At 45.3% G+C, this 26070-nt stretch overlaps 1 protein-coding gene and 1 pseudogene across 4 annotated transcripts in view; both read right to left on the bottom strand.

The window, feature by feature from the left end:
* ABCB10 (ATP binding cassette subfamily B member 10) overlaps positions 1 to 25132 on the bottom strand; it is a 42142-nt gene extending 17010 nt beyond the window's left edge. For 3 of the 4 annotated variants that reach the window (XR_010149866.1, XM_016940620.4, XM_063790727.1), the window contains exons 1-6: positions 24515 to 25131; positions 15558 to 15758; positions 13816 to 14018; positions 8540 to 8674; positions 6907 to 7053; positions 5757 to 5892 (exon numbers count right to left, since the gene is read on the bottom strand). Coding sequence is in view for 3 of the 4 variants with exons in the window: in XM_016940620.4 (XP_016796109.1) it covers positions 5757 to 5892; positions 6907 to 7053; positions 8540 to 8674; positions 13816 to 14018; positions 15558 to 15758; positions 24515 to 25031 (1339 nt within the window). In the remaining variant the exon portion in view is untranslated. Of the gene's footprint in view, positions 1 to 5756; positions 5893 to 6906; positions 7054 to 8539; positions 8675 to 13815; positions 14019 to 15557; positions 15759 to 24514 lie in introns of all 4 variants that reach the window. The other variant, XM_016940628.4, reaches the window with a different exon arrangement.
* LOC112206934 (U4 spliceosomal RNA) lies at positions 1325 to 1476 on the bottom strand (annotated as a pseudogene).
* Positions 25133 to 26070: the final 938 nt, after the last annotated feature.

Genomic DNA, 26070 nt, shown 5'->3' with positions numbered 1-26070 from the left:
TTCTAGAACAACTGAACATCCACATGCAAAGAAGGAATCTAGACACAGACCTTACACCTTTCCCAAAAACTAATGTAGAGTGAATTACAGACCTAATGTAAAACACAAAACAATAAACTCCTAGAAGGCAACCTAGGAGCAAGTGTAGATGACCTTGAATTTGGTGATGACTTTTTAGATACAATACCAAAGGTACAATCCATGAAAGAAAGAAGCTGGACTTCATTAAAACTAAAAATGTATGCTTTAAAAAAGACAATGTGAAAAGAAGAGGACCAGCCACAAACTGGAAGAAAATATCTGTAAAAGACCTATCCAATAAAGGATTGCTACCCAAAATATATGAAGAACTCTTAAAACTCAACAATACGGAAACATGAAGACTTACTTAAAAATGGTCAAAAGTCCTGAACGGACAACTCACCAGAGAAGATATACAGAGAGCAAATAAGCATATCAACAGACGCTCAACATCATATGTCATCAGGAAAATGCAAACTAAAACAACAATGAAATACCATGCATCTATCAGAATGGCTAAAAGCTAGAACACTGACGCCACCAAATGCTGGGGTGGATGTGGAGCAACAAGAACTCTCATTCCTTGCTGGTGGGGATGCAAATGGGACACACACTTTGGAAGGCAGTTTGGGAGTTTCTTACAAAACTAAAATTTTTTTTGTAAGAAAAAAATTCATTTGGTCACCATAGAGATGTCAAAAATTGCCAATGCTGGCCGGGTGCGGTGGCTCACACCTGTAATCCCAGCACTTTGGGAGGCCAAGGTGGGCAGATCACTTGAGGCCAGGAGTTCAAGACCAGCCTGGCCAACATGGTGAAACCCTGTCTCTACTAAAAAAAAAAAAATACAAAAATTAGGCCAGGCGCGGATGGCTCATGCCTGTAATCCCAGGACTTTGGGAGGCCGAGGCAGGTGGATCACCTGAGGTCAGGAGTTCAAGATCAGCCTGGCCAACATGGTGAAACCCCGTCTCTACTAAAAATATAAAAAAAATAGCTGGACGCAGTGGCACGCACCCGTAGTCCCAGCTACTCGGGAGGCTGAGGCTGGAGAATCGCTTGAACCTGGGGGGGTGGAGGTTGCAGTGAGCCAAGACTGCGCCACTGCACTCCAGCCTGGGTGACAGAGCAAGACTCCATCTCAAAAAAAAAAAAAAAAAAGGCCAAGCATGGTGGCAGATGCCTGTAATCCCAGCTCTTTGGGAGGCTGAGGCACAAGAATTGCTTGAGCCCGGGAGGTGGAGGTTGCAGTGAGCTGAGATGATGCCACTGCACTCCAGCCTGGGCAACAGAATGAGACTCCCTTTAAAAAAAAAAAAAAAAAAAAAAAAAAACCTTGCCAATGCTGACTACGTTGCAAGTCATCACAGAAGGGTATTGAGAAAAGTTTTCAATTGGCAATAATCACGCCTTGGATAAACCTCACTGCCTATGATACTGCCACTGTGCTAAGCTAAACATATTCTTACCATCCAATCAAGCAGTTGTACTCCTTGGTATTTACCTAAATGAGCTGAAAACTCCTATCTACACAAAAACCTACACATGGATGTTTATAGCAGCCTTATTCATCATTGCCAAAACTTAGAAGCAGCCAAGTGCCCTTTAGTAGGTGAATGAATAAACTGTTGTACATCCACACAATGGAATATTATTCAGTGCTAAAAATAAATGAGCTATCAAGCCATAAAAAGACACGGAGAAACCTTAAATGCATATTTCTATGAAAAGAGCTAATCAAATGCTACATACTGCATGATTACAAATATATGACATTCTATAAAAGGTATAACCATGGAAACAGTAGGTTGCAGAAGGGTGATGAATAAGCAGAGCTCAGAGGATCTTTGAGGCAGTAAAACTACTCTGTATGATACAGTAATGTTGGATACATGTCATTTTGCATTTGTCCAAATCCATAGAATGTACAACACCAAGAGTGAACCCTAATGTAAACTGTGGACTGTGGGTGTAATGCTGTGTCAATGTAGGCTCTTTTTTTTTCTTTTTTCTTTTTTTTTTTTTTTTGAGACAGAGTCTTACTCTGTCACCCAGGCTGGAGTGCAGTGGTGCAATCCCAGCTCACTGCAACCTCTGCCTCCCAGGTTCAAGCAATTCTCCTGCCTCAGTCTCCCGAGTAGCTGGGATTACAGGCATGAACCAGCACACCCAGCTAATTTTTGTATTTTTAGTAGAGACAGGGTTTTGCCATGTTGGCCAGGCTGGTCTCGAACTCCTGGTCTCAAGTGATCTGCCCGCCTCAGCCTCACAAAGTGCTGGGATTAGAGGAGTGAGCCACTGCGCCCAGCTGTAGGTTCATTAATTGTATCAAATGTACCACTCTGTGGGGGATGTTAATAGGGAGGCTGTGCATGTATGGGGGCAGGGGTATACACCCCTATCTCCACACAATTTTGCTATGAACGTAAAACTACTTTGAAAATGGTATTAATTTTTAAAAAGAAGGGAGGGAGGGAAGAAAGAAAGAAGAAAAAAAAAGTAAGGCTGGGCATGGTGGTGCACACCTATAATCCCAGCACTTTGAGAGACCGAGGCAGGAGGATCACTTGAGCCCAGGAGTTTGAGACTGGCCTGGGCAACACAACATAGCAAGACCCTGTCTCTACAAAATATAAAAATAATTAGCTGAATATGGTTGTGTATGCCTGCAGTCCTAGCTACTCAGGAGGCTGAGGCGGAAGGATCACTTGAGCCCAGGAGGTCGAGGCTGCAGTGAGCTAGGATTGTGCTACTGCACTCCTGCCTGGAGACAGAGTAAGACCCTGTCTCTAAAACAAAACAAAACAAAAAAGAAGTAAAGGTAAAGAGTCAAAAGTAGTTTAACATAGTTAAGAGCTTTGACTCTGAAGAACAAAAGCACAATGGCCCTGGATAAACAAAATGCAGTCTCTCACTATAATGAAATATTATTCAACCATAAAAAGGAACGACGTACTAGCCCAGTTGCGGCGGCTCATGCCTGTCATCCCAACACTCTGGGAAGCAGAGGCGGGTAGATTGCTTGAGCCCAGAAGTTCAAGACCAGCCTGGGAAACATGTCGAAACTCTGTCTCTACAAAAGCTACAAAAACTAGCCAGGCATGGTGGCGCATGCCTGTAAGTCTCAGCTACTCAGGGGGCTGAGGTGAGAGGACTGCTTGAGCCCAGGAGGTCAAGGCTGCCCTACTACACTCCAGCTTGGGTGACAGAGCAAGCCCCTGTCTCAGGAAAAAAGAAAAGAAAAAAAAAAAAAAGGAATGAAGTACTGATACGTGCTACCATGTAGATGAACTTTGAAAATATTATGCGAAGTGTAAGAAGCCAGGCACAGGAGGACATATATTGTATGATTCCTTTTATATGAAATATCTACAATAGGTAAATACATAGAGACAGAAAGCAAACTTTGGTTGCCAGGAGCTGGCAGGAGGAAGTAAAGTAGATAGACTGCTTAATGAGTATTGGTTTTCTTTTCGGTGATGAAATGGTTTGGGAACTAGATGGAGGTAGTGGTTGCACAGCATTATGAATGTACTAAACACCACTGAATTGTAAACTTGAAAATGGTTAGGTTTTGCTTTTCTTCATACAGTACTTCTGACTTCATCTTAGCAGAGAATGTACTTAGAATCATTGGGGTTTTTACCCCTAGTATGCCTTTCTAAGCAGAAACCAAAATAAAAATTCTTATTTAATAAATAAAATAGAATTTCTTACTTTGTAGATTATAGAATCATTTTAGACAGCAATTCTATAAAAGTATAAAATTACTTTAAAAACATAAAAGCATGGCTGGGTGCGGTGGCTCACACCTGTATTCCTAGCAATTTGGGAGGCTGAGGCGGGCGGATTGCCTGAGCTCAGGAGTTCAAGACTAGCCTGGGCAACATGGTGAAACCCCGTCTCTATTTAAAAAATCCAAAAAATTAGCCAGGTGTGGCGGCACGTGCCTGTAGTCCCAGCTACTCGGAAGGCTGAGGCAGGAGAACTGCTTCAACCCTGGAGGCGGAGGTTGCAGTGAGCCGAGATCATGCCACCGCACTCCAGCTTGGGCGACAGAGCAAGACTCCATCTCCAAATAAATAAACAAACAAACAAACAAACATAAAAGCACTTAAAATCTAATTTAAGTTGTTGGGCATTGGTGGTTCAGTGGTAGAATTCTCACCTGCTAATTCAAGTTGTTGGATTAAATTCCTATCACCTTAGGCATCTATGTTATAAATGTGGAAGAACTGGTGGCAACAGATGTACACTGACCTACCCATATTTTCTCTTATCCCTCCTCGCACCAGATGGCAGATCCTGAACAAGACAGTTGACCAGAGTTGTGGGCTAGCCTGTGGTTAAGAAAGCCAAATTACCCAATCTCTGCACGCAGACAAAGCCTTAGCAGCACCTCCCATAACCAGTGGTGGTAACTGACTATAGCAATGGATTAGAACTGTGTTTTCCAACCCATTCTGTGCAAGGCACAGTTGTGAATTTGTCCGTTGTGAACAGAGAGGGCAATAGAACAACCACAAACAGAAATAACGTCTATCATGCCAAATGGTTCAGAGGAGGGAAGAGGAGGGGCTGAGAAAGATCATGTCTAGCGTGGCAGAAAACATTAAGATGAGGGGAGGCCAGGGAGGAAACCTGGAATGTGAACAGAAAGGCCAGGGAGGGGGAAGTGGGGTAGGTAGTCCACTTGAAGGAGGACGGAAAACCTAGGGGAACAGGACCACAACAGGGTGTGAAACCTCCAGCCCAGCAGGCTCAATCCAGGAAATGGAGAGGGAAGAGCTACACACTGTCTGTGGGTCCTCCTGAACCGGTCCACCTTCTCGTTTCCCAAACCAGCCAGCACCCCAAAACATCTTAAAATCAGTTTTTATTTAAGACCAGCCAGCAGAACTAAAATGCTTTTTTCAGGGGTCTCTGAAAATCTTATTCCAGAAAAAAATCCTCACTTGCCTGCAGATGTCTACAGAAATGCCTCTACCTTCAACAATTAGACAGATACAAAACCCTGAAAATAAAACTCTCTGGTTGAGGCAACACCATAGGATACCTGATAATGTTCCATTAATCAGACCTTAAGCTACTTACCTGACCTCTCCATATCGATTTTTAAAGACAAGAAGGGAAACAAAAACCAGGAAATCATTTGTCCCAAGTTGACTGGGGATGCATTCCTGCTTTCCTTCATCCGGGAATGAAAAATAAAAGCTGAACTCTCACAGATTCTTAATAAAAGCAGGCAACTCTGTTTCATACACTTGATAATTTATAAATATTTTTTGATTGCTCATTAGTTTTGAATATGGTCGACTTTGTGCAAAAGGAATTTTATTCTCCACTGATTTGCCAATCACGAAACCATGACTAACACAGGACTATGGGTTTCTGTGTCCACACTTGCTCAGTGCCGCCCTCCTCCTGCCTGCACCTGTGAGCAAGTGAACAAATGGTCTGAAGACACAGGCTGGGAAATACCACTCTAGAGCGATGCTGAGCTATAAGAGGCCTGCAAAGATCCCCAAACTTCCCAACCAAGGAGCTGTTTGCTCACCTGCTGGGGAGGGTCACACTCATTTTACTTCTTTAAAAGCCCAGTTGGAATAATAACATTCTAGGAAATGCTTTTTCAGTGGAAGTTAATTGAAGTAATGTGAAAGTTCAGTTTCTCTTTCAGAAATGATGCTCTGATTTTTAATTTGTAACACCCCAAGCCTATTTAAATTATTTACCTCCAATGCTTATTCCAACCCAGAAAGCATACATTAGGAAGGAAGAGAGTTCACCCACGGTCATGTGGGCACTGCCCATCAGCAGCCCTCCTTTGTACAGGACAGAAAGCACGATCAGGTTTCCGGAGAGCCCAGTCTGTCGAATGAAGAAAACACAGAAGTCAGGTGGGAATCAAGGACCCAGAATGCGAAAAGCATGAACACGGCCTGTAATGTCCCTTTTTCATTCAACTGTCACAGCAAGATTTTTCCAAAATATTAATTTCACCTGAGTTTCAAATTAAAAATGGTTTTGTAATATTGCAATAATGAAGAAAACAATCTCATCACCATGAAAACCTATAAGCTAAGTCTCCCATCAGATCCTGATTTTATCTCATCTACTCAGTTTGCAAAAGATAAAAGTAATATTAAAGGTTCCTTCCCTAACTAGAGGAAACAAATAAATATCTACTGTATGGGTTTATATAATATAATCAGATGTTCTGGGCAAGGACACCAGCCTGAGGAGCTGGACTCCTGTATCTATGGCCTGCTTTTACCATGGTTACATGTGTGGTTGTCTTAGGTATAGGGGAGGCCTTCTCCGGGCCACTGCTCCTTATCTGTTAATCATAGCAATGATGGAATTGCCTCTGAAGTTCTTTTCAGTTTACACATATCTGGAATTTGCCCTCATGGTGATTTTCTATTTCAGTGTCCTATTTGAGTGCATTGTGATTGATTTTTTGTACTTGTTTCTTGAAACACACTGAGGTGATTTTGGTTAATCCTCAGACTTTGCTGGCATCAGAATGACCTGGAAGGCCTGTTAAACAGATTGCTGGCCCCAGTTTCCTACCCAGCAGACCTGGGGTGGAGCTGAGTCTTGGTGAGGCAGACCAGTGCTCAGGCAAAGCTGATGCCGCTGGCCTGCACCGCACAAAGAATCAGTGCCCGATCACACCATGCACTGACTTTTCTCTAAGGACATTTACTTGTTTCTTCCTTTTTCACAAAAATATTTTAAAGAAAGTCATTCTTGGCCTTGAAATTAAGACTAAAATTTTAAAAATTAAAATTATTTTCTACTTATGCTGAGCACCACAGAATAAAACTCTCACCATTCTAACATTTGCCACTTTTACTTTTTCCAAAATGATCTACTTACTGCTCCAAAGAAACCAGCCCGGGCGAATGCCTCTTTCCTTGCTAACTGCATTACATGGTCCACTTTGCTGGCATATTTCTCGATTTCAGTCATTTCTTTCCCAAAAGCTCGAACAGTTCTTACATTTCCAATACGTTCCTCAGCTAGCTGGGAGAATAATAAATACATTTCAGGAGGAGAAGGGTCATATTTCAAGAGCTTCTAAGAAGGAAAAATAAAATGTGGTTCTCATTTTGTTATTCATTAGAAAGAAAAGAAATAGTGATAGTAACAAGTGAGAACTCCACAAAAGACACTATCAATGGAAAGCCACTCTTGATACATGACTAAGTCAAAAAAGAGTGACAAAGCAGAGTATACAAAACAATTCTAGTTGTGGGGAAAAAAAATCTATACCTAAACATATCAGAAAAACATATAGGCAGAAAAACAGGAGTATATGTAGATGCAGAAATGCATTTTTATGCAGAGAAAAAGACAGACTCCAAAATGTTAATAATGTTGATTCGAAAAGACAGGATTATACGTGTTTTTGTTTTCTCTCTTTATATTTTCAAATTTTTCAACAATAAACATGCATGGTTTTTGTAACATGAAAGTATAATGGTTATTTTTTATTTTTCTTTTTTTTCTGGAGCGGAGTTTCACTCTTGTCACCCAGGCTGGAGTGCAATGGCGCAATCTCGGCTTACTGCAACCTCCACCTCCCAGGTTCAAGCGATTCTCCTGTCTCGGCCTCCCAAGTAGCTGGGATTACAGGCACTAACCAGCACGCCCAACTAATTTTTCTATTTTTAGTAGAAACAAGGTTTCACCATGTTGGCCAGGCTGGTCTCAAACTCCTGACCTCAGGTGATCCACCTGCCTTGGCCTCCCAATGTGCTGGGATTATAGGCATGAGCCACCGCACCTGGCCATTTTTAATTTTTGAAAAGATAACATTGCACAGCACTGCAAAGCTAGATTTATTAAATTAATGAAACACTTATCTAGTAACTATTTTCAAAACCTGATTAACTGTTTTGTCCTGTAACAAATAGTGATAGTGGCTAGGTATGGTGGTTCATGCCTGTAATCCCAGCACTCCGGGACGCCAAGGTGGGAGGATTACTTGAGCCCAGGAATTTGAAACCAGCCTGGGCAACATAGTAAGATCATGTCTCTACACAAAATTTTAAAAATTAGTGGGCATGGTGGCATGGGGCGATAGTCCCAGCTACTGAGGAGGCTGAGGTGGGAGATCACTCGAGCCTGGGAGGTTAAAGCTTCACTAAGCTGTGATTGTACCACTGCGCTCCAGCCTAGAGTGCATGAAAAAACTTTTCTCATGTACCCTGTCTCCAAAAAAAAAACAAAAAAAAAAAAAAAGAAAGAAAGAAAAGAAATAGTGATAGTAACAAGTGAGGACTCCACAAAATGTTTAGTGAAGTTAGATCTACTTTGAGATATGGGTAGAAATCTAGTCTAGAAAACAGAGTAGTTTAAGTTTCATGGATCTTGGGGTAATTTCTAATGAAAGGAAAGGCAGGCACTTTATTGAAAAACCTAAGTACATCCCTTAGGATCTGCCCTCTAGGATCCTGGCTGTGACCCCATTCTGCTGGAAACCACGTGGACAGGAAGAGGCCTTTACCTGAGTGGCTTGTGCCAGGGAATCCTGAGTGACTTTGGTCAGTTTCCGTAGATATCGCCCATAAATTACAGCAATGATTGACACTGGAGGCACCACGCTCAAAACAAAGGTGGCCAGATTAGGTGAGACAAAAAACTGTCAAAAACAAAAAAAAATTCAGAGGTGTTTGTTACATTGGGTGGCAAGACATTCTCATTACCTACGAAAGGGAAGTGTGTGTGTGTGTGTGTGTGTGTGTCTGTGTGTGTGTGAGTGTGTTTAAATTAACAGCAGGCTTGAAGGTACTGTCCCCAAGTTGTTACATCCTGTTTTGGTGGAATTTTTCAGACATCTTTATTTTTCACAAAACCCCATAAATATTCAGCATGCCACATAGAAGAAATGTGACAAGCAATTGCTGAAGAAAGAATCCTCAGGCCAATACTAGATCAGACCACGCGGTTTAACAACAGAGTGGGAAGAGACAGGATGGGGGTTTGGCAGAGGCCCATTCTGCTCCACGCTCCAGTCCACCTCAGGAGTTGTATATTCAGGTCTGAACCACCTGCAGGCACTGAACAACCACAGCAACACATCCCATCAAAATGACCAAGATGGTGAAGTCACCAAAAAACCCCATTATCGGGTGGGGTGTGGTGGCTCACGCCTGTAATCTCAGTACCTTGGGAGGCCGAGGCGGGTGGATCACCTGAGGTCAGGAGTTCGAGACCAGCCTGACCAACGTGGTGAAACCCCATCTCTACTAAAAATACAAAAATTAGCTGGGTGTTGGGGCACGTGCCTGTAATCCCAGCTACTCGGGAGGCTGAGGAAGGAGAATCGCTTGAACCTGGGAGGTGGAGGTTGCAGTGAGCCAAGACTGAGCCACTGCACTCCAGCCTGGGCAACAAGAGCAAAACCCCATCTCAAAAAAAACAAAAAACAAAAACAGCACATTGCATAACAGTCAACAGAGGACTTGGAGGACACAACTAACAAGTCGAAGAAGAATTAGAGCTGCTTTCGTGGCTCAGTGGACTGAAGTCAGCAGGATGGATCTGGGCTCAATATACTGAGGAGCTTCTAGCAATTGGAATTGCTGAAAGAATAACCTAACTTCTAGAAGTAAGTAACAGAGGGTTTTCCTGTCAACATTGCAATTTGGTGATTGTACTTTCAATAGTACTGGCATCTCTTTGACAAATTACTAAAATCTACCATATCTCATTTGCACAGAAAATAGTATAATCAGTACACGGCTAAATAATACTAAGGAAAAACTGCAAACTGAAACATAAGTGGATGGATCAACCAATCATTCACTCATTCATTTACTCATTCAACAAGTTATTACTGAGAGCCCACGTTACTGAGTGCAAGCACTATTCCAGGCACCTGGGAGATAACCAACCCTCACAGAGTTTTCATGCAAGAAAGAAGAGGTGAGACTTAGATAATAAACAAGTAAAAGAAAGAGAAAGTATCACTGCAGATGTAACACGATCTTGGAAGACCTCTCCCCCAAGAGGGAAGAGCCATTGCATAAAGGCCCTGAGGCAGAAAGGAGGTTGGCACCTTCACAGAGGAGCAAGCAGATGTGCATAGGAATGTCCCACCCTGAGAAGACAAGTCCATCAGGACACCTGGGGTGAGCCTTGGGGAACATAATCATATCTCTGATGGTCACCATCAGGACATGAGACCAACAGGGCAGGTCTAACACTTCTGGGTCCCGAACACAACTGATGTCAAAATGAACCAACTGGACAGGTGTCCTCTGTGTGGGGCAGGCACAGTCCATCAAGATTCTCCTAGAACTGTCCAGAACCACCCCCCTCCCTTCACTCTGGTTCCACACTTAATGAAAAACCTTCTGATGACTAATACAGGGTGCTGGCACCATAATGAAGTGTTTTGAATAGCAGAAATGGGCTAGGCATAGTGGCTCACGCCTGTAATCCTAGCATTTCGGGAGGCTGAGGCAGGCGGATCGCTTGAGCCCAGGAGTTCAAAACCAGTGGGCTGGGCAACATGGTGAGACACTGTCTCTATAAAAAATACAAAAATTAGCCGGGCATGGTGGTGCACGCCTGTAGTTCCAGCTACTCAGGAGGCTGAGGTGGGAGGATCACTTGAGCTCGGGAGGCAGAGGTTGCAGTGAGCCAAGATGACACCACTGCACTACAGCCTAGGCAACAGGGTGAGATCTTCTCTCAAAAAAAAAAAAAAAAAAAGGAATAGCAGAAACACAACTTAATGGTGGGTAGGCCCACTATGTAAATTAATAAATTGGCAGTATGCCATACACAATATCAGGTTCTCATAACTGGACTTCCCCTATGTCAGGTCCATGAGTTTGTGCAGGAGAAACAAAGTCACATTTCCGATCCCCTAGAGCCAAAGATCAGATCCTAGGTGAAGCCACTTCCTGAGGCCCTTTTACAGACTGAATGGAAATTCCCCCTGAAATTCACATGTTGAAGCCTTAACCCCCAGCATGGCTGTATTTGGAGATGGGGCCTCTAAGAAAGTAACTAAGGTTAAATGAGGTCGTTAAGTGTGGGGCCATGATCCAATAGGATTAGTGTCCTTATAAGAGACACTCTAGAGCACACTCTCTCTCCACTATGTGAGCACATGGCAAGATGGCAGCTGCCTACCAGCCAAGAGAAAAGGCCTCAGAATGAAGCTATTTTGCTAGCACCTTGACCCTGGACTTCTAACCTCCAGAACTGTGAGAAATACATTTCTGTTGTTTCAGCCAAGCCACAAGAAAAGGCCTCAGAATGAAACTATTTTGCTAGCACCTTGACCCTGGACTTCTAACCTCCAGAATTGTGAGAAATAAATTTCTGTTGTTTCAGCCATCCAGTCTGTGGTATTATTATGGCATCCCAAACAGACCGCTTTGAATTGCTCATCTGACCTACACTGAATTCCCTTTCCTTGTTACAAAAAGTACCCCAAGTGATTTTTGCCAGCTTGAACTCTTCCTTATCCCCAAAACTATTCATATTTGGAAAACGGCATGTTAGTGCAGGAAGGGTCCTCTTCCAGAGGTTTGCTTCTCTCTTAGCTGGAAAATCATGAGATTTCAAAGCTGTTTTTCATTCCGTAAGTCAGATCTAATAGGCAACACACCCTTCCTCTCTGAGTGCTTCATGGGACACAAAGGACAGAATCCAAGCTTTTCCACTTGTGAGAAAGGGTTATTTACAGTTCTTATTCCACGAGTCTAGAACTGCACTGCCCAAAACGATAGCCCTACTGGAAACTTGAAATGTGGCAGGTATGACTGAGACACTGACTTTTTAATTGTATGTAGGTTTAATTAAAATTTAAAAGCCTATACTCCATTCAGTTATTGGCAAACTATTAAGTATGTCTGGAAAACTTGAGTATGTCAAACTACTTTTTCAATTGTACATTTTATAAAATCTAAATATAGATCAAGTACTTTCAATGAAAACTTAGCATCCGAATTAAGATGCTCCTTAAGTAGAGAATACACACCAGATTTGGAAATTCAGTTGACCTTTGAACAACATTGGTTTGAAATGCATGGGTCAACTTATACATAGATTTTCTTCCATCTCTGCCACCCCTGAGACAGCAAGAACCACCTTTCTTCCTCCTCTCAGTCTACTCAGTGTGAAGACAATGAGGATAAATACTTTTGTGATGAGCCGGGTGCAGTGGCTCACGCCAGCAATCCCAACACTTTGGGAGGCTGAGGCAGGCAGATCACAAGGTCAGGAGTTCAAGACCAGCCTGGCCAACATAGTGAAACCCCATTTCTACTAAAAATACAAAAAAATTGGCGAGGCGTGGTGGCTGGCACCTATAATCCCAGCTACTCGGGAGGCTGAGGCAGGAGAATCACTTGAACTCGGGAGGAGGAGGTTGCAGTGAGCCAAGATCGTGCCATTGCACTTCAGCCCGGATGACAGTGCGAGACTCCGTCTCAAAAAGAAAAAAAGAAAAGCTTTTATGATGATCCACTTCCACTTAATAAATAATAAATATATTTTACCTTCCTTATGATTTTCTTAATAACACTTTCTTTTTTCTAGCTTACTCTGTTATAAGAACATAGTATATAATACATATAACATACCAAATACATGGTAATTGACTGTTTATGTTATCAGTAAGGCTTCTGGTCAACAGTAGGCTATTAGTAGTTGAGTTTTTGGGGAGTCAAAAGTTATACTTTGATTTTTGACTGTGTGGGGTTCAGTGTCCCAACCCCTGCATTGTTCAAGGGTCAACTATAATATGAAAGAAATAATATAAAATACCTCATTAATAATTTTGATATTAATTACATGTTGAGATGACAATATTTTGTTTATACTGGCTTAAACAAAACATTATTAAAATTAATCTCAGCCAGGTACAGTGGCTCAAGCCTGTAATCCCAGCACTTCAGGAGGCCGAGGCAGGAGGATCACTTGAGGCCAAGAGTTTGAGACCAGCCTGGGCAACATAGAGAGACCCTGCCTCTACAAAAAATATATATATATTCTTTAAATTAGCCAGACTTGGTGGTGTGTGCCTGTAGTCCCAGATACTTGGGAGACTGAGGTGGGAGAATCACTTGAGCCCAGGAGTTTAAGACTGCAGTGAGCTATGATCTTGCCACTGTACTCCAGCCTGGGTAACAGAGTGAGACTGTCTCTAAAAAAATTAAAATTAAAAAAAAATTAATCTCATTGGCTTCTTTTTGCTTTTTTAAATGTGGCTACTAAAACATTAAAATCACATATGTGGCTTGCATTGCCTCTCCAATGACCTGCAGCACTGGGCTGAATAGAAATACTGGTTGAAGAGGTAAGGCAAGTAGACAGGACAGGCACAAGCCACCCAGTTAAGGAAAGGAAAAAAGGCCATGGGAGTGAAGAGCTCTCCCCTTACAAGAGCACAGTTCGACTCACACACACAGAGGAATGGAATTTAGTCACCGCTTGGTGCCACCCACAGGGTAGTACCCAGTGCTCCTTCTACCTGATGCTCTTTTCTGCCTTAATACCCCGGCTACACACATCTCAGAATACCCAGCAGTAACACATGAGTCCATTTTCCAGATAATCACTCATTCTGGAGAAATGAAGGTACATGAGGCCATGCAGGCAGAGGCAATCCCCACGTTCCAGCAGCTTCTGCAACAGCACTTTTGGCTCTAGGCACTTACAGAATGATGCGAACCGCTCAGCTTGAGCTCGTCTCACACTTGAGAGGCCTGGTGCAAGCCAAGCCCTGGCAGGAAGGTACCAAGGGGAACCAGGCCCACATACCATCATACTGATGCCTACAGAAGCCTGGGCCCCGGCCCTGAGCCCATCTGAGAGGTTTTCAGTCACTGAGCGCCCCAGGAGTGCAGTGTCTGATGAGAGGCGGTTAATCAATTCTCCTGTGCGAGTCTTGTCAAAGAAAGCAACCTCCTGCCTCAGAATGGAGGAGAATAATGAAGTTCTCAGCCTATTCACAATGCGCTGACCTGCAAAAGCAAACACGAACAGGCTCACCAAGGGTAAAGACATCCATTACCATTATGGGGCAGCCACTTACTGTGCAGCAGCTTGGCCTGGAGTTGTAACCCTCCTGAGCAATGCAGCCTCTGAGCGTGTCTGCTGCACTGTATCCCATGGGTGGAAAGAGACTTTCCCAAACCAGGCACATTAACTGTCATGCACTACTAACACTACTTTTCTCTTATTAACTACAGACTGTGGGCGCTAGTGAGAGGATACAGGAATAAAATAAATATAACATGACTCAGAGGGCTTTTTTATTTTTACTTTTTTTTTTTTTTTTTTAAGAGACTGGGTCTTGCTCTATCACCCAGGCTTGAATGAAGTGGCACGATCACAGTTCACTGTAACCTCAACCTTGTGGGCTCAAGCCATCCTCCCACCTCAGCCTCCTGGGTAGCTGAAACTACAGATGTCTGCCACTACACCCAGCTAACTTATTTTTATTTTTTATATAGACGGAGTCTTGCTATGTAGCTCAGGCTGGTCTCAAACTCATGGGCTCAAGCAATCCTGCCTCAGCCTCCCAAAGTGCTAGGATTACAGGCATGAGCCACCACACTTGGCCGAGATTTTTTTAAGGTATCATTTACAAAGAAGTTTTATTACATTAACTTCCAAAAGCTCATTTTGTTCCTCCCTGGAAACCCTTTCCTGTATTGAACCTTCAAATGGCAAGAACTGGTTAATTATCCACAGAGATAAATGGAGAGCAACAGACTTCGAGTTGGTGTCCCAGGTTCTCTCATTATTGTGGCAGTGACCTGCCTGTAACAACGAGACCTCTTCAGAGAAATACTAACAAAGTTATCATCCCAGCTGCTACTTAAGGAGAAACACAAGCATGGGGCATGTAAATGGGTTTCTGAAGCCTTCAGGAAGCCTCAGAAGTCCAGCTTCATGGCCAGGGGCCTCATTTTCTTTTTCTTTTCTTTTTTTTTTTTTTTTTTTTGAGATGGAGTCTCGCTCTGTTCCCCATGCTGGAGTGCAGTGATATGATCTGGGCTCACTGCAACCTCTGCCTCCCAGGTTCAAGCGATTCTCCTGCCTCAGCCTCCTGAGTAGCTGAGATTACAGGCACACACCACCACGCCTGGGTAATTTTTGTATTTTTAGTAGAGACGGGGTTTCACCATGTTGGCCAGGCTGGTCTCGAACTCCTGACCTCATGATCCACCTGCCTCAGCCTCCCAAAATGCTGGGATTACAGGCATGAGCCATGGCACCCAGCCCGAGGGGCTTATTTTCAAACCTCCCATAAGACCGACATGATTGCCCTTACAGCTCAACTTCAACTATAAAAGAAGAGTTGAGAGTGCTTGATCTAAAATAATCTGTAACTCCAACATCTGGGCAGTCATTGGACTCTATCCCCACTTAATGGGATGCCAGGAAGAGAGGAAGAGAATGGAGCCTGGAGCACATGAGATTTGAGCCCGAACAAACCCACAGGACTCTACATCTTCTTCAGGATGACTCACATCCCTGAGAGGAGAGACTGTTACCTGAAGTTTGCATGAGGTAGACACGAATGGCATTGGCGGCAGCACCACACAGAAACACGGCACTGAGCCCTAGGCAGAGGTGGGTCAGGTTGTTGCTGTAGTCCACAGTGGGGTTGGTATAGATGACATCGATGATCTTCCCCAGGAAGAAAGGGGCAGACATGGAGATAACACTGGACATCGTGAGAAATCCAACCGCAGCTAGAAAACACAAGCACTCTCAATGTTCAGGGTGCTTCAGCAAAGGGGCTGCGGTGCTGAGTCCAGGAGGCTTCCTTGCCAAATAAGCTGTTTTCAGAGTATGCGTTGATCTCAGTCTCTAGCAGTTTCCTCCCTTTTGCTCCTCGATCTCTGACTCAAGGGAAGAACCAAATGGTTCCAGGTGAGAACAAGCAGGTTGACTAAGGAAGTAAGTGATCATATCTGAATCAGAGAAGATGACTTCTTAGTCTGATCAACTCTTCCTCACCAAGAAAAACTGGGAGCCAACTATGGAACCCGTTCTGGCCAGCCCCTTCCTCCCCATCTCTTGATTTTGGTGTTCATCTCAGATTGTATTTTTCCTCCATTCATGCTATGCATGCTATACTCCTTGGCATCTAACTATATTGTAACTTGAAGATCAAGCTGTCTAGTTAAAGCCCTTGATTACATCTAGTATCTCAAAACACTGTCTACGGCCATACACTCTGAACGCACCCAATCTTGTCTGACCTCAGAAGCTACGCAGGGTGAGGCCTCACTAGTACTTGGATGGGAGACTGCCTGGGAATACAAGGTGCTGCAGGCTTTAAACAAACAAACAACCCATTCCAGATAACTTTTGGAAAACAGTTTCACGGATCATTACACAGAAGCAAATGTCAATAAAACATGTGATATATTGCTTCTTAATATTGTATTATTGCTTTGCGAAATATCAACATGATATGAAAATAAATATGAACAGGATTGTTCATGCACCTAAAAAACAGGCAAACAAGATAGAGTCTTATCTGAAGAGAAAATATTGGCTTGGCACAGTGGCTCATGCCTGTAATCCCAGCACTTCAGGAGGCTGAGGCAGGTGGATTGTTTGAGCCCAGGAGATCCAGACCAGCCTAGACAACATGGCAAAACCCTGTCTCTACAGAAAATACAGAAACTAGCCAGGGTGGTAGCATGCACCTGTAGTCCCAGCTACTCAGAAGCCTGAGGTAGGAGGATTACTTGAGCCCAGGAGGTCGAGACTGCAGTGAGCCATGATTATGCCACTGCACTCCAGCCTGGGTGACACAGCAATATGCTGTCTCCAAAAAAAAAAAAATTTTAGAAAATCCACATGAATAGGCCAGGTATGGTGGCTCACGCCTGTAATCCCAGCACTTTGGGAGGCCAAGGCGGGTAGGTCACTTCAACTCAGGAGTTCAAGACTACCATGGCCAACATGGTGAAAACCTGTCTCTACTAAAAAAAAAAAAAAAAAAAAAAAAAAAAAAAAAAAAAATTAGCCAGGTGTGGTGGTGCGCACCTGTAGTCCTAGCTACTTGGGAGGCTGAGGCAAGAGAATCGCTTGAACCCGGGAGGTGGAGGTTGCAGTGAGCCAAGATTGTGCTGCTACACTCCAGCCTGGGTGACAGAGCAAGACTGTCTCAAAAAAAAAAAAAAGAAAAGAAAAGAAAACCCAATTAGTAACAACACATATCACAGATAACTGCATTAATAATAAGAAAATGCATTTTTTTAAAAGATAGTGACGGGGGTCTCACTATGTTGCCCAGGCTGGTATCAAACTCCTGGCCTCAAGCAGTCCTCCCATCTCAGCCTTGCAAAGTGCTGGGATTGAGGGCATGAGCCACTGCACCCAGCCAAAAGTATTACTGTCATATAACCTTAATAAAGAGTCCAGAGCAAACTCAGTGCCAACTGGACATTTAGTCGACAAACAGAGTTCTAGGAAAAACATGGGCCTTTTTAAGTGGGGAACATTTAGAACAATTGCTCTTGCCCCTCCTTAAGGTCTTTATTCTAAAGTCCCCTCAACAAAAAGGCCTGCTCTGACAGCCTCACTTAAAATACAGACACCTTACACTACCCACCTCACTCCCTCTCCATTTGTGTTCTCGAAGCTCCTACCTTTCAGCATTCTAAATGTTTCACTTGTTTATTTAGTTTCTCTCTCCATTAGGACATAAAAGATTTTGGTCTGGTTTGTCACTGATTGCCTACAGTGACAGGCACATAGGAGAATCTCAATCACTACTTTGTTGGATGAACAAACAAATAAATTGAACTTTGGCAATGGAAGCAATAACGTCTATCAGATCAAAATTCTTCAATAGCCTAAGCAGAAATGTGAGCTCTGGCAGCTCATAAAGTCCATATGCCTGGCTTAAAATCCCATAATCACAATCTAACTGAATAATAGGAAGCTGGGCAAGGGTCACTTCATTTTGACATAAAGCCCGGGGTCTTGTTTCAAAGCACCATGCTTCTTACAACAGTGCCCAAAGGGGCTTGAAGGCCCAAAGGACGGGGAGTGTGTCTAACTTGAGGTTCCGAGTACCTCAGCCTCGATGAACTGGCAGCTCCAGAAGGAGTCATCCTGGCGAATTCACGATTCAGCAGAAAATTCTTTTTGTCCTTCATCAGTAGCTAATCTCTGTTCTTTCGCCTCAGTGAATAATTCTGAAAGCACAGTGTATGTGACCTGCTATATAAAGGTCCACCTCTTCCCTCCTGCTCTAGTTTTCTAAATCAGTTATGATTCTACAATAAGAATCCATATGACATGAATGAAATGCCCCCTAATTATGATTCTGAGTCTTGTTCTCACATAGTAATAATGCTGATTACAAAGAGGAAGTAATTTAGCTGAATCCAAATTAATTTCAGGATATCCCCCCACACTTTTACTTTTTAATAATCATTTAAAAATTATCAGCTTGTTTTATTGTCATTTGCTTCTTTGTCCAATTTGAATGTAAGAAAAGTAAAAGATATTTTTCGGCTTTTAGTTAACTGGATTCTTGTTAATCAAGATCTGACTACATATCACTGTCTTCTGATATTAATGAATACTTTAGACTTGCTCCATAAACATCATTTCAGATTCCACCACAAGCCCTGGACACAGCTGAGCATACTGCAATTCTGAAATTCTCCCACACCTTTTCTCCATAGTTAAGTCTCTTGCTTGCCCCCACCCTTGCCTGATGCGGCCCCAGCAACTTCTCCCATTATCTATTTCTTGACAGATACCTTCAAGTATCTTTGTTACCTCATTCTACTAAATTGCAGCAAAGATGGAAACAAATATCCTTCAAAAGAAAGGGGAAGGAAAATCTGAATTGCAGATTGCTGGACAACAGCGCTGGACAGAAGGACAGAGGTTGGGGGTGGTTGGAGGAAGCTGTACACTGTGCCTACCACCTGCCCACTGCTGAACACGGCACCCATCTGGTTGTATCAGGCAGGTACAGCAATCCCCATTGTCATTCAAGGACTCAAAGGCAGCACTTCAGAGTCCTCACCATTATCTGAAGGATCTGGCATCCATCATCTTAAATCCTCCCTTTCACCCTCATCTTATCCTCGTTTTTCAGAGAGGAATCTCGAACACAGAGAGAGGGAGCCTACGCAAGGTCTCCCAATTTACACAACACAGAACCACATTCTGCGACAAAGCCTGTCTTCGGCATCTTCCCACATCCCAAGCAGAGGAAGAGGAAGCACAGGCCTCACCTTGGAATTCGGGAAGGGAGAAGAAAGCCTGGCAGGATGGAGCAGGGGCAGAGACCTCATGGGTGCACAGGAAGGAGAACTGAGAAATGAAATGAAGCCTCTAGATTATAGAACAGAAGGATTTTGTGGCAAGGTCGGCCTAAAAGGGCATTACACTGGGGAATGATCCAGCCAGATTTGCTCTTTTTTTTTTTTTGAGATAGAGTTTCCCTCTTGTTGCCCAGTGCAATGGCGCAATCTCAGCTCACTGCAACCTCCACCTCCCAGGTTCAAGCGATTCTCCCGCCTCAGCCTCCCGAGTAGCTGGGATTACAGGCATGCGCCACTACGCCTGGCTAATTTTGTATTTTTAGTAGAGATGAGGTTTCTCCATGTTGGTCAGGCTGGTCTTGAACTGCCGACCTCAGGTGATCCGCCCGCCTCAGCCTCCCAAAGTACTGGGATTACAGGCGTGAGCCACCGCACCCAGCCAGATTTGCATTTTTAAATGATCCACTCTGGCTACAGAGCGAAAGGAGCGGCCGACAGAGCACTGTTCTAGTGCCCTAGGTGAGAAGCAAACTTAGGGTGAAGTAGGCTGGGGACAGAGGGATAAAGGGCAGAGTATAGGACTGCAGATATTTTTAAGAACTAGGACGTGATGACTGCAGATATTTTTAAGAACTAGGAAAAATGGATGTGAGCATTTTTCCTCTCTGAAAAATGAGGATAAGATGAGGGTTAAAGGGAGGATTTAGGATGAGGAATGCCTAACCTAGGAGGGCCGTTCTGAGGTTGAGTTGGTCAGCACTGGGTCGGAACCCTGACCAACTCAACCTCAGAACCGGCCCTCCTAGGTTAGGCATTCGTTATCTTAAGTTCTCCTTTTAAGCTCTGCCATCTAGCTGTTTGACCTTGCATAAGTCACTCCATCTCTCTGTGCCCAGTTTCCTCATTTGTAAAATGGCAATAGAAACAATCCCTCCCTCACAGAATTATGAGTAAACTACACACATATTCAAAGCATCTGGTACAATGCCCAGGGCTGAGTACACAAGAAATATTAACTATTATCTTTATTACTACCGTTATAATTATAAGAACGACCCATGTCTCTGGCCAAGGCCAAGAGGTTCACACTGCAGTCTCTCTCACTGAACCAAGAGACAGAAGAGGAAAGATGCTTTGCGGAGAAAGGTAACTTTGGTTTTTAGACATGTTTGGTTTGCTGGTGTCTGGGACACATTTCCACGGATACAGGTGGGTGTGATGGAGAACACAGGATTGAGGGTGTGGGGGAGATGGAGGCTGAGTGAAGGGACTCGGCATCTGTGCTGGGTAGAGAATGAGTGAGGACATGAGCGGCTGACAGATGAGAAGGGAGTAGAGGAAGAAGCCAGGGACTCCAGGTTCTGGAAATCTGGAGAAGAAAGATCCGAGCCCCCATGTGTCTGATGCAAGATCAGACTGTCTCTGTCCATGCTATTAGCATGCTCTAGAATTAGGGGTACCCCAAAGACAAAATTAAAATAAAACAGTTAGGGGTACCTGTCCCATGAACCACAGGAGGGTTCGCCGTGGTCTCTAACAGACATACGATGGGAGCCACCTAGGTAATTTAAACTTCTCTAGTTGCCACATTATAAAAAGGAATACGTAAAATTAATTTTAATAACATTTTACTTGACCCAATATATCCAAAATATTATCCACACATGATCAACATAAAAAATTAGTAAGATATTTTACATTTTTTCTCTACTGTCCTTCTGGAATCTGATGTGACAGCACAGCTACAGAATGCTCAGTTTCTCTGAAACAATGTATTTCTGTAGCACACGCACACCCCTGGCACATCCCTGGCTTTCAGGGGCAGTTCCGATTTCAAAGGTTCATCCTCCCCAGCCCCCACAGGGCACTGTCCCTGCGGGATCTCCATCCTCACTGGGCTTCAGGAAGTAGCTACTCTGGCCTCCTTGCCCACCATACCCACTGCTTTTGTCACTATATTCACTGTGGTCACTCACAGTCCATCTTCATAAAATGCAACTACAAACTCAGCAAAAGCTGCCAGCGGGCTTCAGGTTCTCAGAGCAGTCCTGCCCTCAAACCACACACCAGCCCCTTATCAGTAACTGCAGTGAGAGGAGCCCTCCCGAGTCCTCCACACAGGCACCAACTGAACACGCCCCAGCGGACGGGATACATGTGTACAGTCCACAGTTTAATGAAGGCATGCTGCCCGCCCCCGCCGAAGCCCCCCACACAAAAAACCTCCAGGAGGCAGCTTTGCCCTAATCTCACAGTACTGTAGGGGCCCACATTTGCTCCTAAAACCCTGCCCCTAACTCACTCAGGTCAGAGCCTCATCTATCTGCCAGGCACAGCCAGACGTGTCGCTTATCCCATCAGTCCACACCCTGCTCCTCCTCAAGCACCTGCATCTTTTAAGAGTCCTTCTGGCCAAAGTGATACGATGGAGAATTATCAGTGAAAAGGGACCTTACATCTGTATGAAAATAGCTGCAAATTCCTCCCCAAAGGGGCGGCTTAGGCCTTCCTTTAGGAGAGGAATGTAACACAGTTATGCTAAAACTGCTTTCGGCACATGTCTGTACATATTTCATGGTAGACTGTGTTTTTAAAGTTTCTGATGCAAACTATTTATCAAAGTTTTCTGTTCACACAGTTTAGGAGGCATACCCAGCAAAATGCTGAGACAGATGGAGGTATTATTATTACAATATAAAGCTGCATTTTTGAAAAAAGATTTTTGTTTTTTCTAAAAATTAACAAATTAACATTGGAATTCCTTTTCAGCTCAGCTTTTTTGGTGTTTTGATTAGAAAATACACACATGCAATTGCTCTTTACCTCCAGCATTTTAAAGAGATGTGCCAACACCTCAGGCTGCTCTTAGAATGATAAATTACATATTTTTTTTTAAATTACAAATTAACAATGACCCCTACTTCCTCTTAATCCTAACTGGCTTTAATATATAATGACTTCTCAGGAAATCATACATCTAAATAAGGGCTTTTTATCAGATATCCTTATCCTCGTAACATACAATATGTATTTATCTGTTTGAAAAGCAAAAAAAAAAAAAAAAAATAGTGTGCCAACCCTAGGCTTGTTTCTTCAAATTATATATTCATAATTTCTCAATGTGGTGGAACAAAATATATTCTGTTCTTAAAATAAAAAGAAGGCCGGGTGCGGTGGCTAACACCTGTAATCCCAGCACCTTTGGAAGGTCAAGGTGGGCAGATCACCTGAGGTTGGGAGTTCGAGACCACCCTGACCAACATGGAGAAACTCTGTCTCCAAAAATACAAAATTAGCTGGGTATGATGGCACATGCCTGTAATCCCAGCTACTTGGGAGGCTGAGGCAGGAAAATCGCTTGAACCCGGGAGGCGGAGGTTGCGGTGAGGTGAGATCACGCCATTGCACTCCAGCCTGGGCAACAAGAGCCAAACTCCATCTCAAAAAAAAAAAAAAAAGGTACGAGCTGAGTGTGGTGGCACATGCCTGTAGTCCCAACTACTCAGGAGGTAGAGGCAGAGCTGCTTGAGCTGAGGAGTTCAACACAAGTCTCAGCAACACAGTGAGACCCCTATCCCAGGAAAACAAAAGAAGAAAGAAAAAAGGAGGCAGTCTCGTCTTGTTTCAGGCTGTCACCAAAACATACTAGCATGGCAGGATATCTGGGGACAGAGTGAGGGGTCACAGGAACAATGGTCATGGCATAAGAGGACTGGGCACGTGTAGGCCACCAAAGCCTGACACCTAAACACCCTTCCTGACATCTAGTATTTCAGAAACAAAACAGAACTGGATTTCCTTACACTTACTTTGAGTCACATACAGAAGTGGTGGGCGCACCCGATGATGCTCAGGGTTTCTAAAGGCCTCACTCTGTGCCTGGTGGTATGGTCATTTATTCCTTCACTGAAGGCACTCTGAGCGCCCTGCTCTGTGCTGTGCACATGCTAAGAACTAGAGACAGAAAGATGAATCAGACAGTCTCCATCTCAAGCAGCTCAAAGTCCAGTGAGAGCTCCTAGTCTCCGATGTTTTTAAAAAGAGGAAAGAGAAAAAGAAAGATATTTTACAACAAAATCTACACTCAACCAACTGAACAATGAAATAATTCTCTTTACACCCGAGTGATATCAAGAGCCCCCTAAGCTTTCATAGCAACTGGTAGATGAAAAGTCGCCACCCTAACTGCTCTCCTCCACTGTGCAAACCTACTCTAAATCCCAAATCACTACCCAGGAGGGTCCTTTCTAAAGCAATGGATTTGCAGCAAAGAATGCTTTTCTGGTGTTGCACCTGACAACCTCACAGGCCCCTTTCCACAGCCCACAGGTGCAGGTTTACCTCTATACATACGAATATTTCATAGATGCTTCTCCCCACTAACCTAGAAGCCCCAGCAGAAGTGGGGACCATGTTTCCTTGTGCATGCCACTGTAAACCCAGGGCCCAGTCCAGAATGAGGGCTCAACAAATGTTTATAGAAGGAATGAAGATTTAGAGAAATCGAAAAAATTTTAGTTCTTACAAGGCCCTCGCATCTAAACACTCCTCCAATTATGGCTAAAAAATGAGGAGCTATAGAAAACTGTCCTATTTAAATTTTGTTTCTAAAAACATTCGTTTTGGCTTCTTTTAAAAAAGTTACTCACTGAACAGATCACTAGTTGGTGTGGACTGCTGAACACAGTGCTGTAACTTCCTGCACAAGAGACAAGTCTGAAAGTTTTGCTTTCCGCTGTGAAAGCATTGGTGACTGCTTGACAGACTCGCTTAAAGCAAATAATGTTTTTTTGGTTAAAAAAAAAAAAAAGTATAAACGCCTAATAACAAAATAGGCATATTTTTGGCTAGAATTTTTTTTTCCAAGGAAAAACCTCCAGCTCATTTTGCTGCCTAAGCCAAAACAGATGCTCCCACTAAGTTGGTGGTGGAACAGACCCAAAGATTCCAATAATGACATATATAACGTGTGTCAACAAGAAAACAAGTGTAAAATCTGCAAACGAGTCCCCAGCTAAGGCGAAATCTTGACAACGATACTCTGAGGTGAGCGATCCCCTCCCTCCTCCGGGGTTAGGAATGGCCCAGGAGAGGCGGCGGTGACACGCGCTCTGCGGCCCGGCCGTGTCCCTCTCGGCGCCCCGGGACCCCGCGTGTGGAGAAGGAGCGGCCCAGCGGAGGGAAGTGGCCGGGGAGGGCCCTACCTGCCAGCCTCCGGCGCTCAGGGTACGCCAGCCCCAAGAGCTTCCGGACCTCCGTGAGTCCGGCCGCTGCGGGGCGCAGCCGCCCCTTGTCCCCGGGAGGCGCCGCCGGCCCGCGCCGCCAGGCCTCGTCCCCTGCCCAGGCAGCGGCTGCGGGACCGCCCGGGAACCGGGCGCGCGGGAGGCGAGGAGCGCCTAGCCCGGCAAAAGCCCCGCACCTGCAGCTGCCGGGGCCCCGAGCCCACAGCCCCAGGAGCCGCGCGAGGCCCAGGCCGCCCCCCGAGGCACCCGGACCCCCGCCCCGGCAGCCGCTCCTCCAGCGGCGCGCGGCTCCAACGCCCCAGAGCAGCGCGGGCCCCGCGCCCCATAGCCGCGCCGGCCTCAGGCCAGTGAACGGCGACAGGGACCCGGGAACGCGGCTGGCCGCGGCCCACACGCAAGCTACCGGCAAGAGGCGACCTGGCTCGGCTGGGCTCGGTGGCGCGAGCAGCCGCAGCGGCCAGGCAGGGGGTCCGCGCATGGCGCTGCGTGCGACTCGTATGCCTCAGCCCGCCGGCCAGGCGCGCGCAAAGCCCGAGGACCCTCCCGCTCCGGCCCCGAGCAAAGGGCGTGGACGCGGTGGCGCCCGCCCCTCCCCGCTGGCTGTCACCCGCCTTATCGTGCCTGCACCCTCGGGCTGCGCCCGCCCCCGCCCCATCCTCGTCCGCACGGTGCCGCGCCTCTCCGCCCCACTCTGGGGACTGCAGCTACCCGGACCTTGCAAGCCACCCTTCCGAGCGCCCCCAACCCGCTCGGGTGCCCTCCCTGCAGCGCCCCCAACTGCCCGCTGGCGGAGGAGCGCCGGGCGCGCCAGCAGGGACGAGGCCCGGAAAGTCCAGGAGCACGGCTGCGCCTGCGTACTGGGCGCAGGGAACTTTTTCGCGCTTCGCTGTCCCCTCTGGTCTGAACTTGGGAGCGACACGAGCTCTTTCTCACGCCGGCAGACCGGGCGGAGCGCGCAGACGCGACCACACGATGGCCGGCACAAGGATGGGGCGGGAGGACAGCGTGCTGGACACGGCGTGGGGCGGGTCCGCGGCCCGGGAGACCCATGCTGGGGCGGCCCTGTCACTCGTCTCGCTGCCAAGCACAGGGCTGAGGTGCGGAGGGACCACTGAGAGGACTTCGCTGCGTGTCAGCTCAGCTCTGGACGGCGTAGAGGAGGTGGTTGGCGAATAGTGAAATGTATATAACTTTGAGAAGGGAAGAGATCGTTTCTTTTTTTTTTCTTTTTTTTTTTTTTCTTGAGACGATCTCGGCTCACTGCAACCTCTGCCTCCCAGGTTCAAGTGATTCTCCCGCCTCAGCCTCCCAAGTAGCTGGGATTACAGGCATACGCCACCACGCCCGGCTGATTTTGTATTTTTAGTAGAGACGGGGTTTTACCATGTTGGTCAGGCTCTTTTCGAACTCCTGACCTCAGGTGATCCGCCCGCGTCAGCCTCCCAAAGAGCTGGGATTACAGGCGTGAGCCACCGTGCCCGGCCTGAGATCGTTTCTTAACTAGAGCAGAAATTTGA

Source organism: Pan troglodytes, chromosome 1, assembly GCF_028858775.2.
Source record: "Pan troglodytes isolate AG18354 chromosome 1, NHGRI_mPanTro3-v2.0_pri, whole genome shotgun sequence".
NCBI lineage: Eukaryota > Metazoa > Chordata > Mammalia > Primates > Hominidae > Pan > Pan troglodytes.
Note: the sequence above shows the minus strand (reverse complement) of the source record. Positions and strands in the feature narration are given on the sequence as shown.